Raw genomic sequence first — 15,736 nt, 5'->3', positions numbered from 1 at the left:
AGCTACAACGAAGAAATTCTTCCCTGTGAGGGTGGGCAGGCCCTGGCACAGGCTGCCCAGAGAAGCTGTGGCTGCCCCATCCCTGGAAAGTGTCCAAGGCCAGGCTGGACAGGGCTTGGAGCAGCCTGAGATTGTGGAAAATGTCCCTGTCTGTGGTAGAGGGGTTGGAACTCAATGATCTTTAAGGTCCTTTCCAACTCAGTATATTCCAAGATCCTACAACTCTATCTCAGACTACAGCACAGTCTGGAGATCACTGGGACAGGGCAGGAACTGCAAACAGCCTAACAGCTCTGTGGAGACTGAGAACCTTACCCTGGCAAGATATTAAGGTAAATTAGCAGAGACATTGCTCATGGTTAAAGCACATCCAGTGCTTCCCCTCGCACCAGGGGACAGCAGTCAGACTAATGAGGCTTGGGACTAAAGGTACCTCTGTGAGGGATGGCTGAGTGCTGGAAGGCACAAAGGAAGAAGCTGGCACAGCAGCAAATCAAATGACAGAGGTGAGCTCACAGAGGTTAATTCACTGTGTGTATACCTGCACGCACGTCCTCAGAGCATGATGCTGTGTCTCACCTTTGCCGTGTTCCAGATACAGTTAATTGTTTTAATTGGCATTGAAATGATTCTATGAAGAAAGCCAGCCAGCCAAACGCTCTTCTGCCCAAAGCTCTCAGAGAAGTGCTAGCAAGAAGAAGGTGTCAGGGGAACCAGCTTGATTAAAGCCAATTTAAAAGGGTGCACAGGGTGGGGAAGAGCATGTGAAACAGCCATTTGGGAAGAAACTCATGAGTCACCCAGCAAGTCAGAAAACTGTTCTTTCAGAGCTCCCACCTATAACTGGAACACTGAAGCAGCACACATATTGACATTGAATTTACCAGACTTATCTTACAGGAAAATAAAGAGCTCGGTCTCAAACAAAGAGTTTAAGAGCGCAAACAGAAAAAACCCCACCCATGAACATAATTTTATAGGCAGTAATTTTTCCAAAGGTGAACCCTCTCAACGTTGGCACTATCCCAGTTTGGGCTGAGGAGCATCCATGCAGCCTTGCCTTAGAGCACTGGATCTCTAATCAACCTGTTTCACTAGGTTAAGGAATAAACAAGCAAGACATTCAAGGGTTTCCATACATGCAAAAGTTTGTAAGCAGCTGTCTATAGGAAGGTTAACAAGTCAACTGGTAGAGGAAGCAGAATATGCTCCTGCAAACCCATCCTCAAAAACTATCTGCAGTCAACACCTGATCAGGTCTGCTCTATAAATCACAGTGGCATAAGCATCCCCCAGCACCCCTCTTTCCTGAGGGTTAGTGACACCTGTATACACTTCACAGCTACTGTTCAGCCACAGCATTTAAACAAACAATTACTTATTTCAACCAGCTTTGACACTTACCAATAGTTTGAGCAGCCAAAAACGGGACTTGTAATATAAGGTTTTGGTAGGGTTGATGAGAAAAAGCAACATGAAGCCATACAGGATGAGTGGGTTCACCTGCATGGGGATGTAGGTGAATTGACCATATATACATGCCAGCAGGCTCAGGCACCACAAAACACCCAGGAAACCAGCAATCTGCAGGGGAAAAGAAACAACAAACAGACACTTAATGAAAACACAGCCCTGAAACCAGTAATCTGCAGGGAAAAAACCCAAACAAACAGACACCTAATGAAAACACAGCCCTGAAACCTGCAATGTGTTCTCATTAGAAGAAAAGGGAGAGCAGTGCTCAATCCTGTAATCTAATCAGACTTCAGCAACTTCCTCTTCTAATTGTATTAGGAGTCCTTGCCAGGAAATGGTGCAGGATTTATCCTGCTGATCCTCAGCATGGCTCAGCCACTCTAAAATCCCTCCTGTTCACCTCAAAGAGATGTTGATGGGACAAGTTGCTGCGGGGGTTGAGCTCGAAGATGAGGACGTGGTTGACTCCAGCCTGTCTCCAGCCATAGGTGTTGATACCCAGGAGAAAGAGGAATTCTATCAGGAGAAAGCCACCTCGATAGATTCTCACCAGTGGCCACACATTTGGTCCATCTATAAAAGCCACACCTGGCAAAGACAAAAAAAAAAAAAAAAAAAGGATTTTAGGGATAACAGAGGTCGTGTCACAAAGCAAGGCTTTATCCTGGATCTCAGATGTTTGGCTGTACCCTGAGAAAACAAGGTACACGTGTACACAACTGCATGTACCAGCAAGTGGAGGACTTTTTGCCTAGCCTGCCAGAGGATTTAGGAGTATTCTGGGGAAAATTCCCTTTCCAGCTGCTGTAATCGAGTCATTAACAGCCTCCCTGCCTCACACTGTAGGCACTAGGGACAGCACCAGCATAAATCTGACTGGAGGCACTTAAATATTCTGCTTTAATAGAGATGAAATCCCAACAGACAGATACACAAACACTTCAGCTCCCCACAAAACCAAGAGGAACCATTTACAGCGTTTAAAACAATGCTAAACCCGCCTAATCACCGGACTCAGTACAATGGTAATGCAATACATATTCATGGCCAGAATTACAACACCCAGCCCCACCCAAACAGAAATCCCAGCACAAGGCAGCAGGGCTGCAAAGCCTGTTGCTTCCTTTGTTCAGTTTGCAGGGGTTTGGAAACAAATAGGCTTCATTTCAAACAATGAACAGCCTTATACAGCAGCAGCTTTCTCCAGCATAAACCTCTTTGCAAAGGACTAGTCACTAGGCACAGGTTTGATAAGAAAAGCATAAATAAAATACAGTTATTAAATCCTCAGTTTTAGTTTCATTGAGAGTTTCTCACCCACGTGCTTTCCAAGAGGGGTAAAAGAAAGAACCTGCACTTTACAGAACTGAGGCTACAAATTTATTCCCACTGGACTGCCTAAATTACAGCCCCAAGTTTTTCAAACTTTTTCTCAAAAAGAGAAAGCAAATCCATAGGGAATTTCTTGTGTTCAGCATCTACATTTTATACTACATAACTTCCAGAGAAAAAGCCATGCATTAAAAAAATTACTCCAGAATTGCTGCTTTATATTTAAAACTTTAGACTCTTGGATTCAGGCAAAACAGAGTCAACTTTTGGACAGAAGTTACACACCCTTCAAAAAAGTTGAAAGAAATTAGATGACTTAAATGTGAAATTATGTCTTAAATGTGGAATTGCAAAGAAAGATTTTCAAATTTTTACCTGAAAACCAAAGGAAATTACAAAATGGGTAAGGTTGGAAGGAACCACAATGGGTCATCTGGTCAAAACTCCAAACAGGGCAGAGTAGCCCCAAAAATACTGACTAAGAAGTGAAAATATCCCCGGTGACAAGTCTAATGGCAGCCTAATTCTCAAGCAAGAGCAGGACCACTGTAAGGGTTTGAGATTTTGCATGAAACCTTGCAGTTTTCTGGTTAATAAAACAAATGCACATTTCTGTGAAATTCCAACCTCACACACTAGCTTGGCACCTAGGGAAGCCCATACAGAAATAGTAAAGCCCCAGAATTTGTCCTCTTTAGGGTGACACCCTCCTGGGATCCACTTGTAGCTTTGCAGCCTTTCGCAGACCCCAAGTGGTGAAGAACTCATCTCTGTACAATGCTGCTGCTGTACTTTTCAAATCAGGCAGTACAGCACTGGGTTACTGGCAGAAGCCATGTTCTGATGCTGTTTCACAAATTCTCCACACAGAACACTAAAATCCTATCTTAGCTGATCAAATCACACAAACAGTTTGGCAAAAGCAGCTGAGAGGTTAACAAAGTATGGGCCAATTAAAAACACCCACTTTGCACTTGGAATCCAGGTTTTTGCCCAATATCTGCAGCAATGTTCAGCTATCAGATCATGCCTGCTAATACAACACACCTATTACCCACACTGGGTTAGTAACACCTGCTCTAGAGATCTAATAATTTTTATGAATTCCTTCTCACAACTGCCTCACTTTTTCATTCTTAGCACCGAGAGGGAAAGCAAACACAACCGGCTTCAATCATTTTGCATCTCACACGGAGATCAAACGTTTAAGTAACAGAAATTATGAATAAAGAACAGTTTCTACACATTAAACAGTGCCTTCATGCAGATGGGTCAACTTCATGCCTCTACCACAGGAAGACCAAACAGGAAGCTCTGCAAACAGCTCCTCAAACAGAGGCATTTTATCCCAAGAGATGGCTGGATCCAATTACAGAAACATCCGATTAAAAATTCTTTTAAGTCATAAAAACACAGACATGGGCTTTCCCTAATGCAAGAGCTCCTAAGTTGATTTGTTAAGCCTTTTCCTTTGTACTGCTTAAGCAAGTTACAACACTCCAGAAATCACACACACAATTAGTAAAGCCGCTTGTGATTAAGCTCTGTGTCTGGATCTGCAGTACTACTCTAAGCAGGGGCCAAACTCAGAAGGCACAAAGCAGAATAAAGCCAGGGCCTGAGAGATGCACCCATTACTGTAGCTTTTAAACATCCTTGCCAACTACTGCCAATAAGAAAAAGTCAATTAATTCCATTAGCAGACTCCAAGTATTGAAATTCTAGGAATTTCCAAATGAGTTCCTGATTTCCATCCCAAGTGGCATCTGGTCACATGGCTCTGTGTCTGGTGGTCTTTTCTTTAGGGAGTCAACACCATGCAAAGCTCAAGTTCTACAAGCACCTGTCTCAAGGTGGGCATGGGCTGTGTGTTCCCAGAATGATAACCTGTTTTTACACATAGATGTTGCACCCTCAGAATATCCCTCCAAAAATAAGGAGGACACCAGAAGAAAAGGATTTTTGTCTTCAACGTTGACATATACAACATGAGAAAAACCATAACCTACCACTGAGCAGAACTTGTAGTTCACACCAATGTGATATGGCTCTGATTTAACCCAGAACATCCAGGTCCAGGCCCTCCCTAAGAGAGAAGAATACACCCATGGCAGGACACCTACCTGAAAGTATGACAGTGACGTTCAGTGCAATGAACAGCCCGCAGAACAATCCAACCCTGAATGTAGTCCAGGCTGGTACAGGCTGTGAACAAAGCCACAGCAGAATTAAGGTGAGGCAAACAGGTTATCAGCACAGTCAGATTAGTTTGCAGAGTCAACTTAAAATCACAAACACAAGCTCCTGACCCCTGATTGCACTCTTGCTTTTGAAATGAAGTTTTTTTAAACTGAAAATGCTGTGTAATATTCTTGCCATGTTGAAACAGAGCTTGGGAGTCTCAGTGGCCCCTGAAAAATATTCCAGACCACACAAACACTAAGCATATTGCTTGTATTAGTACAAATTTCCTTTTAGCATTTATCTCCTCCCTTCATTACCTTGTCTGCATGCATTAGGAGCAGTAACCTATTTCCAAACCTTCCGGAACTAAAGCAGATTATCTGGCCCTGCCCCATGCACGCTCACATCAATTATTTCCACTGTTTCCTTCAGATGTTGAATCTGATTTGGCACCTTGACAAGTTGGAGGAGCAGCTTCTCTCCACAACCCTCATGTCTCACCTGAGCTGCTCCTAAGGGTGGAACACGCAGACGTTTCATTGCCTTCTGTCTGTCTCCATCTTCCAACTCGTTGGTCACCACTTCCTGAGGAGACAAAGATACACACCACTGAAGGTCATCTGGATGATGAGCACCTGGTCAAACCAAACCTAAAGGTTGGTTTCCATGTTAGAGGAGAGCCCTGGCCCAGTATTCTTTTAATGGAAAGATGTGAAAAGCTTAGCATGCTGCACCAAGTTCCTTCATGGCAGAAGTTACAGCTGCACTAGGCTTTGCCAAGGGAAAAGTTCCCAGCTGAAGAGAACATACCCATACTGATGTAAGCAGCGCCAGAAGTCAGTGGCATTTCAAAATCAATTATTATCCATCTTGGTGGTAAATACAATCTACAGAGAGGGCAAAACACTACGGGAATTACAGTGTCATAGAAGAGTTTGGGTTGGAAGGGACCTAAAGATCTTGTTCCAACCCTCTGCCATGGGCAGGGGAGCTTTCCACTACAACAAGTTTGCTCAGAGCTCCATCCAACCCGTGCTTGAACACTTCCAGAAACCAGCAGTGACCAAGACCCCATTTTTGGGGGATTTTTGGCAGTGCCCAGGCCAGCCTCTTCACCTCTGTTTCGGAGATAAGCTGGTTGATCTTCTTGCAGGTGTAGAAGGGAGCCACCTCCACCTCGGCCACCCTCCACTCCGCCCCCCGCGCCGTCTCCAGGTTCTTGTCATGCTTCTTCAGGATCTTGCGGAAGCCGGTGAAGTTCAGGTTCTGCAGGCAAGGGAAGAACATGCTGGCTTTTAAACCCCAGCCATCTCTTAAACCACAGCCATCTTCCAGGAAAAAGAAATGGCTCTCTCCCCAGTGCTAGCGAGAAAGGAAACGTTAATAAGAATCAAAATTATTGTCTTTATTGTCATGAAGTTTCTGAGTTCTTACTTTATTATAAGGAATATATAATCCTAGAAAATAAAATAAAAAATGTGGAATAAAAAGGAAGCTACCTAAAGCTTTTTATTTCCTGAAAAGCCAGATCATTTCCACCTTCCTCCTTTATGCAAGAAGTGACCTGATGCTACCTTGAAGACAAATAACCCTTAAGGGGTTTTCCCTCCTGAAAAATCTGAGCTACTGACTTCTTTAAACTTGACACTGGTTTCAAATCAAGTCCTCCAGTTAAATTCATTATAGAAGGGAAGCCTTTGTATGAAAGTTGTCAGTGCTGCAGATTAAATCCAGACAAGTGCATCCCCACAGCAGCATGTTTTTTCAGAGTATGTTGCACAATGACTGCAAAACCAGCTTAGGCTTGCGGATGTGGGAGATGTAATTCTCCAGTCTGTAGAGACAAGCACACAATGCTTAAAACAAGAAGCAACTGTTGATTTCCAAGTTATAGATGATCCCTGATTCAACACCTGTGCACAGTACCTAAGACAGGCAGAGCTCATCACACAGCAGCAATTTCTGTGGCATGATGTATTTGGAATCCTCCATTTCATTGTGCAGGAAATGCTGCCTAAAAAACTCAATGTTCATTCAAGCAACAGCAGAAACACAGAGAGACCGTGGCAAGACTCACTTCTGAAAAAAGTTTAGAGAGCAGCTTGGAAAGAAAACCAGAGAAAACAGCAAAATCTAATGCCCTGGAGAGAGGCACCAACTACTTAGTGAAATTATTTTCAATGTAATTATGCTTAGAGTGATTTAATGCCAGACCCTCCCATCTAGGTGGGAAATGAGGCTGGGGAGACAGGAGCAGGAAGCCAAAGCATTAATGACCTGCCTCATTGCAGACAAGAGACTTTAATTGCTTTATATTGGAAAAGCCAGCATTCCACCCCAAGGAGAGCAGAAATTTCACACAAAAAAAAACTGCAACAAAAGGATGATTTTGGTCAGGGACCTTTCTGTGGCCTGAAATAACATCCCTTCATCTGCCATGGGTACAAAACCAGCCTAAATCTGCGGTGCCCTTGCTGGCTGGGATATGTTTACACCAGACACCCTAAAACCTCTCCAGTGGCATTTCATCCTCTGGCTGTAAAAATTCTGCAACCTCCAAGTGCATGATAAAAGCATTGTTGGTCACAGTGATGTTTCTGACAAGGAACACACAGTGATGGGACTGTGGAACAGAACAAACATCATTTATGCAGTCTGATATTTTGCTATTCTTGCTGCTTTTATTTGGCAAGGGGCCTTCTCCAATTTCCAGAAATGGACCTCCATTTCTGCTGCATTTTATGAAAACAAAAACAAAAAACCCAATAAAAAAGGGAAAAAAACCCCCAAAAAACAAAAAACAAAAAATAGAAAAATAATCCCAAAACAACCAAACACCCTCCACAAGCAACAAACAGTGCAATTTAGGCAATAATATAATGCAACATCAAGTAGAATCAAACAGGGGACTCAAGAAACCTTTGCTCATATATATCAGGAAATGCACCAGCAAGATAATTTAATAAAACTGCTTCAGCCTCTATTATTCACCCAATAAATGCACTATATTATATACAGAATAAGTAACTAAATCTTATATGCTTAATTTCTCCGCATTTGTTTGTCCTAAAACACAGCGTTTCAAATAGATAGATTTTTTTTATCTACATACACAGTCTAGAATTGTACATTGCTGGTAATAATAAATGAATTTTATCAGAAGTTTAATCACTGATAAGTTAAACATGCAAGAGCTGCTCTGGAGACTGCTTATAGCTTCATTTGATGTTTGGTTTGTGTACCTCAGGAATGAATGCATTTGTTCACCCCTAAGAGACTGAGAAATTTGCTTCAGGTGGATTTTCCTTCCTGTGTAACCCAACTCAAGGCATCAGCATTTCATCAAAGCCAGTTTGATATTTATAATGCTGCTGTTGATTTCATTTTTTTATCACCTACAAGGAGGGCTCATCATCATCATCCCACCAGGTTGTTGTTTTTTCTTCTCTCCAAAACTGCAAGAGCTTGAATATTCCTCATTGTTATACTCTAAGCTCAAGAGTGATTAACAACAGCAGTACTCTGCGATTTAGTTTTATGTCTGTTTTTGTGTTTGTATTCCTTGTCCTCCACTTCAATACCAATTTGAAGGAATTTTTCTCATTCTCTCTCTGGAGTTATGTTGTAGAAAGCAGCTCTGCTGCCTCTGCAAAGTGTGAAAGCTATCAAAACCAGATGGGATTTAGATCAATATTTAGTAGACTTACAGTGGGTCTGGACTCAGGGAAGCAAAAAGCAAAAATATCAGTGTGCAACCTGCCTTTCTTCACTGAGGAATAGTAGGAAAAGATTTCCCAAGGGAATGATCAATGTTAGCCCCTATTTAAATTCTTCATCAAGCCTCAGAATTGATTTTTTTTAATTAAAAGTATAGCTGTCTTCTGTTAGAAAATAAATGTAAGGGAAGAAATCACAGCAGGTAATGCTGCTTCACTCTATTCCTAAAAAGACACAGATACTCCACCTTTCCCAGGAATTTGCACTAGGAACTACCACTAATAGTTAAAATATTTTATTAAGAAACTCAGAGTTTCCAGACACATGCTCAAAGATAACATCACTGTAGGAGAGGTACAAATACTCAGAATTTTGGGAGACTAAGCTCTGTCCATACAGCAGAGTGGTATTCAATTTATTCTGACTGTGAATTTTGTTTAGTAAAATTCTGCAGTAAAGATCTGTCAAAGATCTAAATAAACATGTAGTCAATTTAAGCTCCAACATTCTTAATTAACAAGCTAGAGCCCCTCACAGTAAAACACTTAAAAGCATTTCAGAGCATTTAACTCCAGAAGAGGTAGTCCAGCCAAAAATTTATTAACAGTTTCAGATTTTTATTTCAAGATTTTTGGAACAAGATCAGCATCTGCAACCAAACCAAAAATCCAAGTACAACTAAAGATTGGTTTGTTTTCATACCTCAAGGCAAATGAGCCTGTATCCTGCAGAAATCAAAATATATATTTTTTAAATTGATGTTTTAGCAAGAAATTCTGATACAGCAAGGTCACAGCCACTAACATGGTAACGCCAAGAGGAAACAGTATATTGGGATTTCAAGTTTCAGCACAAATATAAGATAAAAGAGCTTCTTCCCCAACCTGCCCTGCATAGAAAAACACACTACAGAAGGAAGAGGTCCTGCCAGGACAAAGGTGCTGGGGTCAGCCAGCCCAGAAAAGGAGGAAGGAAAAGTCCTTCTGCAGGTCAGCTTAGCACTTCTAGCTCAGTTAAAGCAACCAGGTGTACACTGCTACCTGCCTTTTCTTCAGAAGTGTTTAGGGCTCCCCAAAAAAGGAAGAAATAAATGTAAAACTGAGTGAGGCAACTCAAGGTGATGCCTTGTCAAGGCTGACCTAGAACAGAGGCTAGATAGAGTTAAAGAATAAAGTAGGGATTTATTAAAAGGCCTCAATGGATCCACCTTGGGCAGCCCAAAAGCCCAGCCAGGGCTGCACCCAAGATGAACCAAAATGGTCACAAAATGGACGACTGGTCATGGGGTCTCATACTTTTATAAGTTCTGGTCCAATTAACTCCATTGGAGTTAATTGTCCAATTCCAGCTTCAGCCCATGCAATCCCATCCTGCTTGTTTTTCTCTCTTCAGCCCACGGTGTTTGTGCTCTTGGGCTGAGATTTGGATCATTTGTCCTTGGTACCCAGCTACTGAAGGAAATGTTTTGTCTCCCCACTCTGTGCAGAGAGCTCACCATCCCTTTACACGAAGCCCAGACCCACACACTAAAGCAGCACAGAACCTGAAAAACAGAAAAGCTAAACCTGAGGCATCGAAGGACACGCAAAGCACAGGGACGTTTACACACGGCGCTCCGCGGAAGCGCCGCCCGTGGCGGGTACCTGATAGTTCTGCAGCAGGATGAGGCTGAGGTAGAGCTCGCTGAAGGCCAGTTTCAGGTCTCGGATGTTCCTGTGCTGGACCCGCTCCTCGTGGGACAGGTGGAAGACGGGCTTTCGGCGCCGCTGCAGCGTGGAGGCCCCGCTGGCCTCCTTCTGCGCGTCCAAGGTGGATTGCAGCTCGGTGCGGAGCGTGGTGAACCTGCGCTGCGCTTCCGCAAGCTTCTCTGTGGGCAGGGAGAGGGAAACGTCACCTGGGAGGGCCACGCACGGCCCAGCCAGCCCTAAAAACAGCCCAAAACCCAAGTGACGTGCCTGTGGGTGAAATGCGCCGTACTGTGCAGCCTGCCCCCGGCGCGTGGTCAACTCAAGCACTCTTTTCGCAGGGTGGAATCACAGACTGCCTTGGGTCAAAGGCCATCTCATTTCAACCCCCTCCCACGTGTTCCTTGTCCAATCTGGCCTTGAACACCTCCAGGGATGGAGCAGCCACAGCTTCTCTGGACAAACCTATGCCAGGGTCTCAGCACCCTCACAGGGAAGTTCTTCTTCATGTCTAATTCAAACCTGCCCTCTGTCACTGTGAAGCCATTCTCCCTTGTCCTGGCACTCCAAGCCCTTGTCCCAAGTCCCTCCCCAGCTCTCTTGGACCCTTTAGGCACAGGAAGGGGCTCTAAGGGATCCCTGGAGCCTTCTCTTCTCCAGCTGTACAGCCCCAGCTTTCCCAGGCTGTCTCGAGCAGAGGAGCTCCATTCCTCTGGACCCACCCTAATGGGGCCATGTCCTTCTTGTGCTCTGAGCCCCAGACCTGGATGCAGAACTCCAGATGTGGTCTCACAGGGGCAGAGAAAAAGAGGAAGCTTTCATCATTAATCCTATGTAAAACACGTAAGTTCTCAAGGAAAAAAAACATAATTAATAGGGTCAAAATCAAGGGGCTGTTGCTTCAGCACAGACTAAAGCAACATTAGCCAGGAACTGAGACCTCCCAGCTTCCATCCCAGCTTTGATTTCTAGAGGATGCTTGGTCCAGCACCACACAAATACCTGCTAGGGATGGAAGAGGCCCAGGCTGTACCTGGGGACTGCAAACCAGCACAAAGACAGTGGGGCAGGCGTCCCCACACTGGCTGGACTTTAAATTAATTCTGCTTAATTTAGGGTCTCATCCAAATACCAAAGCACTGACCACACATCTACTCTGAACACTACAGAAAAGCTGCTCCTCTTTCCCACATAAATCAAGTGCAGCAGGAGCATTAGAGAAAAATCCTGTTAGACAATATTATGAAACATGACAGTGAGTAAGCAAAGCGTTTTTCAGATCTGTGCACCCACTACTGACTATGTGTTTACTATCTTTTCATGTGACAGTAGGGAAATCAAAGAAGACAAACCCCACACTTCAAATGTGACACTGAATTTTGTTGCTCAGAGAGCAGCACGGCCCCTCTGCCAAGCTCCCAGCGACAGACAAACACAGCTCTGCTTTGATCAGGAGTTACAACACTGCTGGCTGCTGTGCATGATCTGCTGCAATAATTTATCCCTCTTTTCCTCACTTTAGAAGCATTGCCTCGTTATTTACTGGTTAAAGAGGCCACTTAAATGTCATTTTGATGTGCTTTCAGAACAAGTCTCTCACACCTCAAGCATGAAGAAGGTGTTCCTTTAAACATGCTGCCTTATGTACTCTCAGAAAACAATATTTTTGGCTAAATAACAACCTTTTAAACCTCAAACCAGCATAGCAAAGACTGTTATCGTCCTCTTTGTTCTGTACAACTGGTTCCTTCCAGGCTTTTTTTCCCCTGCTGAGCTTCAGTCACAGCTTTGGCATCTCTGTTGATAAGCAGGGTCACGGACCATGGGTGCTGGTGTTGGTCAGGAAGATGCTGACCAGATTCACAGCAGGACACCCAGCACTGCACAAGAAATCCCAAGGTCCCTCTACTACACAAGGCTCTGCCCCAACATCCAGCCTCCTGGATGTCAGTATAATTCTATTCATTAGTGTCTTACATAACTCAGTGATAATTCACAACTGCTCCCCACTCAGATTTACTCTGATTTACTCTTCCTTTTCCTTTGTCTAACTCAATTGTGCTTAATTTTAAGAGCAAAACTACTCTATAAATAATTTTACAGAGCATAAGGTATTTGACAGAAGGAGAATGCCTTTCCAAACAGAAAATGGGGATCATTATAGGAAATCAAGTACAGGGGAGCCTGAAACTCCAAACTTCTTGCTTATAAACTTTAATAAAGGAAGAAGATTTAAAATGCAGGAAAGGGCAACTCCTCTCTGACAACTTCCACAGCTGCAAGGACTCCAGCAAACAGAGGCAGTGCAGTCCACAGTCAGCATTGTCTGCCCACAACCTACAACCACATTATATTTACCACAACAAGATCAGACTGCCAAAACAATAATCCCTCCCCACTTTGGGAACTCCCTCGGGAAGAAGGAACAGATATCTGTTCAAATCAAAAGCCTTCATAAAAATAAAGCTCAGAAGTTCACTCTCTATATTGAAAACATTTATTAAACCATCTGTGATACACTGAAATTTCCTTTAAATCAAATCAGTAGATGTGGAAGAGCTTAAATTAATATTTTCAATTGAAAGCACTGTTCCACTGTCCCTATGTCCAGAAAAATCCTAACATCCATCAGCCTAATAACACCACATTTAAAGAAAATACGATGCCTTGAAATATTTATGACTGTAGCTATCCATAAAAAATGCCCCTCCTGAGAAACAACCATCCTGTCACCACCTTCTCCCTCCTGCACTGACTCTAGTTATCCCATCCACAAATCATTTCATCTTATTAAGGTATGATTTTTTTTACCATCGAGACTCAATGGAGAAGCAAAACAAAACAAAACAAAGTGTGCTGCAGTTCTGAAAACCTCCTAGGAAATTGCCATGGGAAACAGCAAAGCAGAATAGAAATTAATTTCTCAGTTTGCAGTGTACTCCAAAATCACTGAAGTGTCATATACCACTATCACTAATTTAGCACTGTCTATCACTAATTTAACATTCTGAAAAGTGACTTTTAAAAATATGTTGCTCAAGAGAACAAAAAAAAAAAGCTTAGAAACTGGAACCACTCTTGTGTTGCAGCATTTTGCATGACCTGATGCCCACAGAGCCCTCAGCTCAAGTGTAATTTCATGGCCAAGACTAACAAGAAATCCAAAACCAATAGTGGCAGACTTCAACAAAAGTGCTTGCCATAAAGCAGCAGCTTGGCCCAAAAAATGCTGCTAAAATTCTGACTAAAAGAGCCTAAAGAGTTATCACCTCAACCACGCAGCTCCAAGCTGGTTTTTGACTTCATTTTCCAAGTTTAAATGAAAGTTCACACATAAGGATGGTGGAAAAAAGACTGTTGCACTAAAGAACCAGGAAAATTTCCCCCCAGATTCCAATTTACATGGGCATGGGTGTGATCAAAGCCTGTTCCACCAGACAGGAGGTGATCAACAGCCTGAACTTCCTGCCAGCCACACATTTTAGTTTTAGCATTCCTTCCCTTCCCTACTTGTACATTTTATGTTCAATATTTTGCTTCCCAATTTAAAGCCAGGGTTTCCTACAAATTACAATTCCTAAATTAACCAAGGAAATGTTGCTGGCTACTGTTTAGTCAAGTTCTGATGATTGTGATTTAAAATATAACAAACCTGTCACCTAGAAAATCCCAAACACAAACCAAAATTGGCCACAGATAAAACTTTAGCACTTGAATAGTGTTTTGGTTTAAGGTAAATCTGGGAGAGAACCTCTGAAGGGGTTTTTCAAAAGTAGATTTAATCAGGTTTTTTCTTAATTGGTTCAGGAAAAATACTTCTTTGGAAAAAAGACTTAGAAAGTCTCTTTTTGTGGGATGCAGCTTGGCTTATTTAGTGTCTTATTGGTCTCTTCAGTGCTGTAAATGTGGCTCAGGCCAGCTTTGTAAATTTTGTAAATTGTTGTGCAGGGTTTTATACAGTTGTTTTCTAATTTTATTTTATTTCTGTTAGTAAAATAATTCTAATAAATTAGAACTATAAGTAAAAGGAGTGTAGGCATTTACTAGGCATTCTTCTGCTGGAACCATCTGAAAATTTTACTGCAATTCTTCCGTCTTTTAGTTGGTGATGGATCTCCTTGAGCACAGTCAAAAAAAATTGCAAATTGTTTATCAAATCTGATTTAGGTAATGGCAGTTTTCCTTTTCACTGAGGTGGGATGATGGGCAGAGGAATTAAGGGAATGTTTGAGGGGAGCACACAAGGAAGGGCAAAGAAAGGCTTTTGCAGCAGCCACTCCAGCTCTGAGTGCTCCATGGAGGAATTGGGCTTCAGCACCAGGCCACCCCAAGAGGATGAGGTTATTTGTGCTGTGGGTGATGCTCACTGAGGAGCCTTCAGCCTAGGGAAAGATGATGAGGAAATGAAGCAGTGATCAACAGAAAATGTGATTTTCTTGAAAAATGAACAATATTTACTATAGTAAAGACAGGGGTGTAATAAGCTGAGTAATAAACCTATAATAAATAGGATGTGCCAGGTCATAATCCAAGCCAACACATGCCTGGAGTTACAATAGGGTCCAACACGACAAATTTCTGACAGGATCAAGGGTAGGAACCACTGATGGAACATTTCTTGCTGCAGCTCAATGCTAATAACAATAATAACAGGGTTTCCATTCTACGAAAGTCACATGCTCTTCTGCAAATAAAAGACTTATTTTAATCTTATCACAGGAGATTTTCAAATTACATGTATTCTCTCCTAGAACTTTTTGAAATGACAGCTAGCTGGGAAAAAAAACCCCAATCCTACCCTATGTTATTAATGCCATTTTAAACAATGCTGGAATGGGTGTGTATATGTGGGTGCACGTGTGGCAGCAGGTCCTCATTAGGGGAAATTATAAAACTGTATTGTGCATCTAAATTGACAGAACTTCCTGCACAGAGTCTAGCTCCCAGTGCACAGGATGTGATATGGCTCAGAAAGGAAGTTTCTGAGCATAAAGCCCTCAGATCTGGGATAGAAGCACAAGATGTCCCAGGGAAACAACACAGAGCAGTGCTCTGACTTAGGTACGTATGAACTGCATGCAGAAAAATGCCTACAAAGTGTAAAACCCAGCTGACCAAATAAAAATATCAATTTTACCTACAAAAACTGCCTCTTGTCCTGACACCCACACTGCTCCAGGGAGCTGGGAGAGCAGGCACAGCCAGCCCCAAGGAGATTTACTTCCCTAGATGGAAGCTGAACAGAGGGAAGCTGCAGAGCTCAGCCACTGCATCCATCATGCTTTCAGCTCTCCTCAAGTTCACAACCCAGATCCTGGCTGGCAGCAAAAGAGCCAGCAATA

General features: G+C 42.8%; 1 protein-coding gene across 2 annotated transcripts in view; it reads right to left on the bottom strand.

Moving 5' to 3' along the window:
• The window catches only part of XPR1 (xenotropic and polytropic retrovirus receptor 1), a 117,458-nt gene that overhangs the window by 27,330 nt on the left and 74,392 nt on the right, over positions 1-15,736 (bottom strand). For both annotated transcript variants that reach the window (XM_041420020.1, XM_041420021.1), the window contains exons 4-9: positions 10,353-10,576; positions 6,109-6,258; positions 5,494-5,577; positions 4,932-5,013; positions 1,877-2,064; positions 1,405-1,584 (exon numbers count right to left, since the gene is read on the bottom strand). In XM_041420020.1, the coding sequence (XP_041275954.1) occupies positions 1,405-1,584; positions 1,877-2,064; positions 4,932-5,013; positions 5,494-5,577; positions 6,109-6,258; positions 10,353-10,576 (908 nt within the window). The remainder of the gene's footprint in view (positions 1-1,404; positions 1,585-1,876; positions 2,065-4,931; positions 5,014-5,493; positions 5,578-6,108; positions 6,259-10,352; positions 10,577-15,736) is intronic.

This window comes from Onychostruthus taczanowskii, unplaced genomic scaffold, assembly GCF_017590055.1.
Source record: "Onychostruthus taczanowskii isolate IOZ18803 unplaced genomic scaffold, ASM1759005v1 scaffold63, whole genome shotgun sequence".
Taxonomy (NCBI): domain Eukaryota; kingdom Metazoa; phylum Chordata; class Aves; order Passeriformes; family Passeridae; genus Onychostruthus; species Onychostruthus taczanowskii.
The sequence above is the reverse complement of the archived record's forward strand: the minus strand, read 5'-3'. Positions and strand labels throughout refer to the sequence as shown.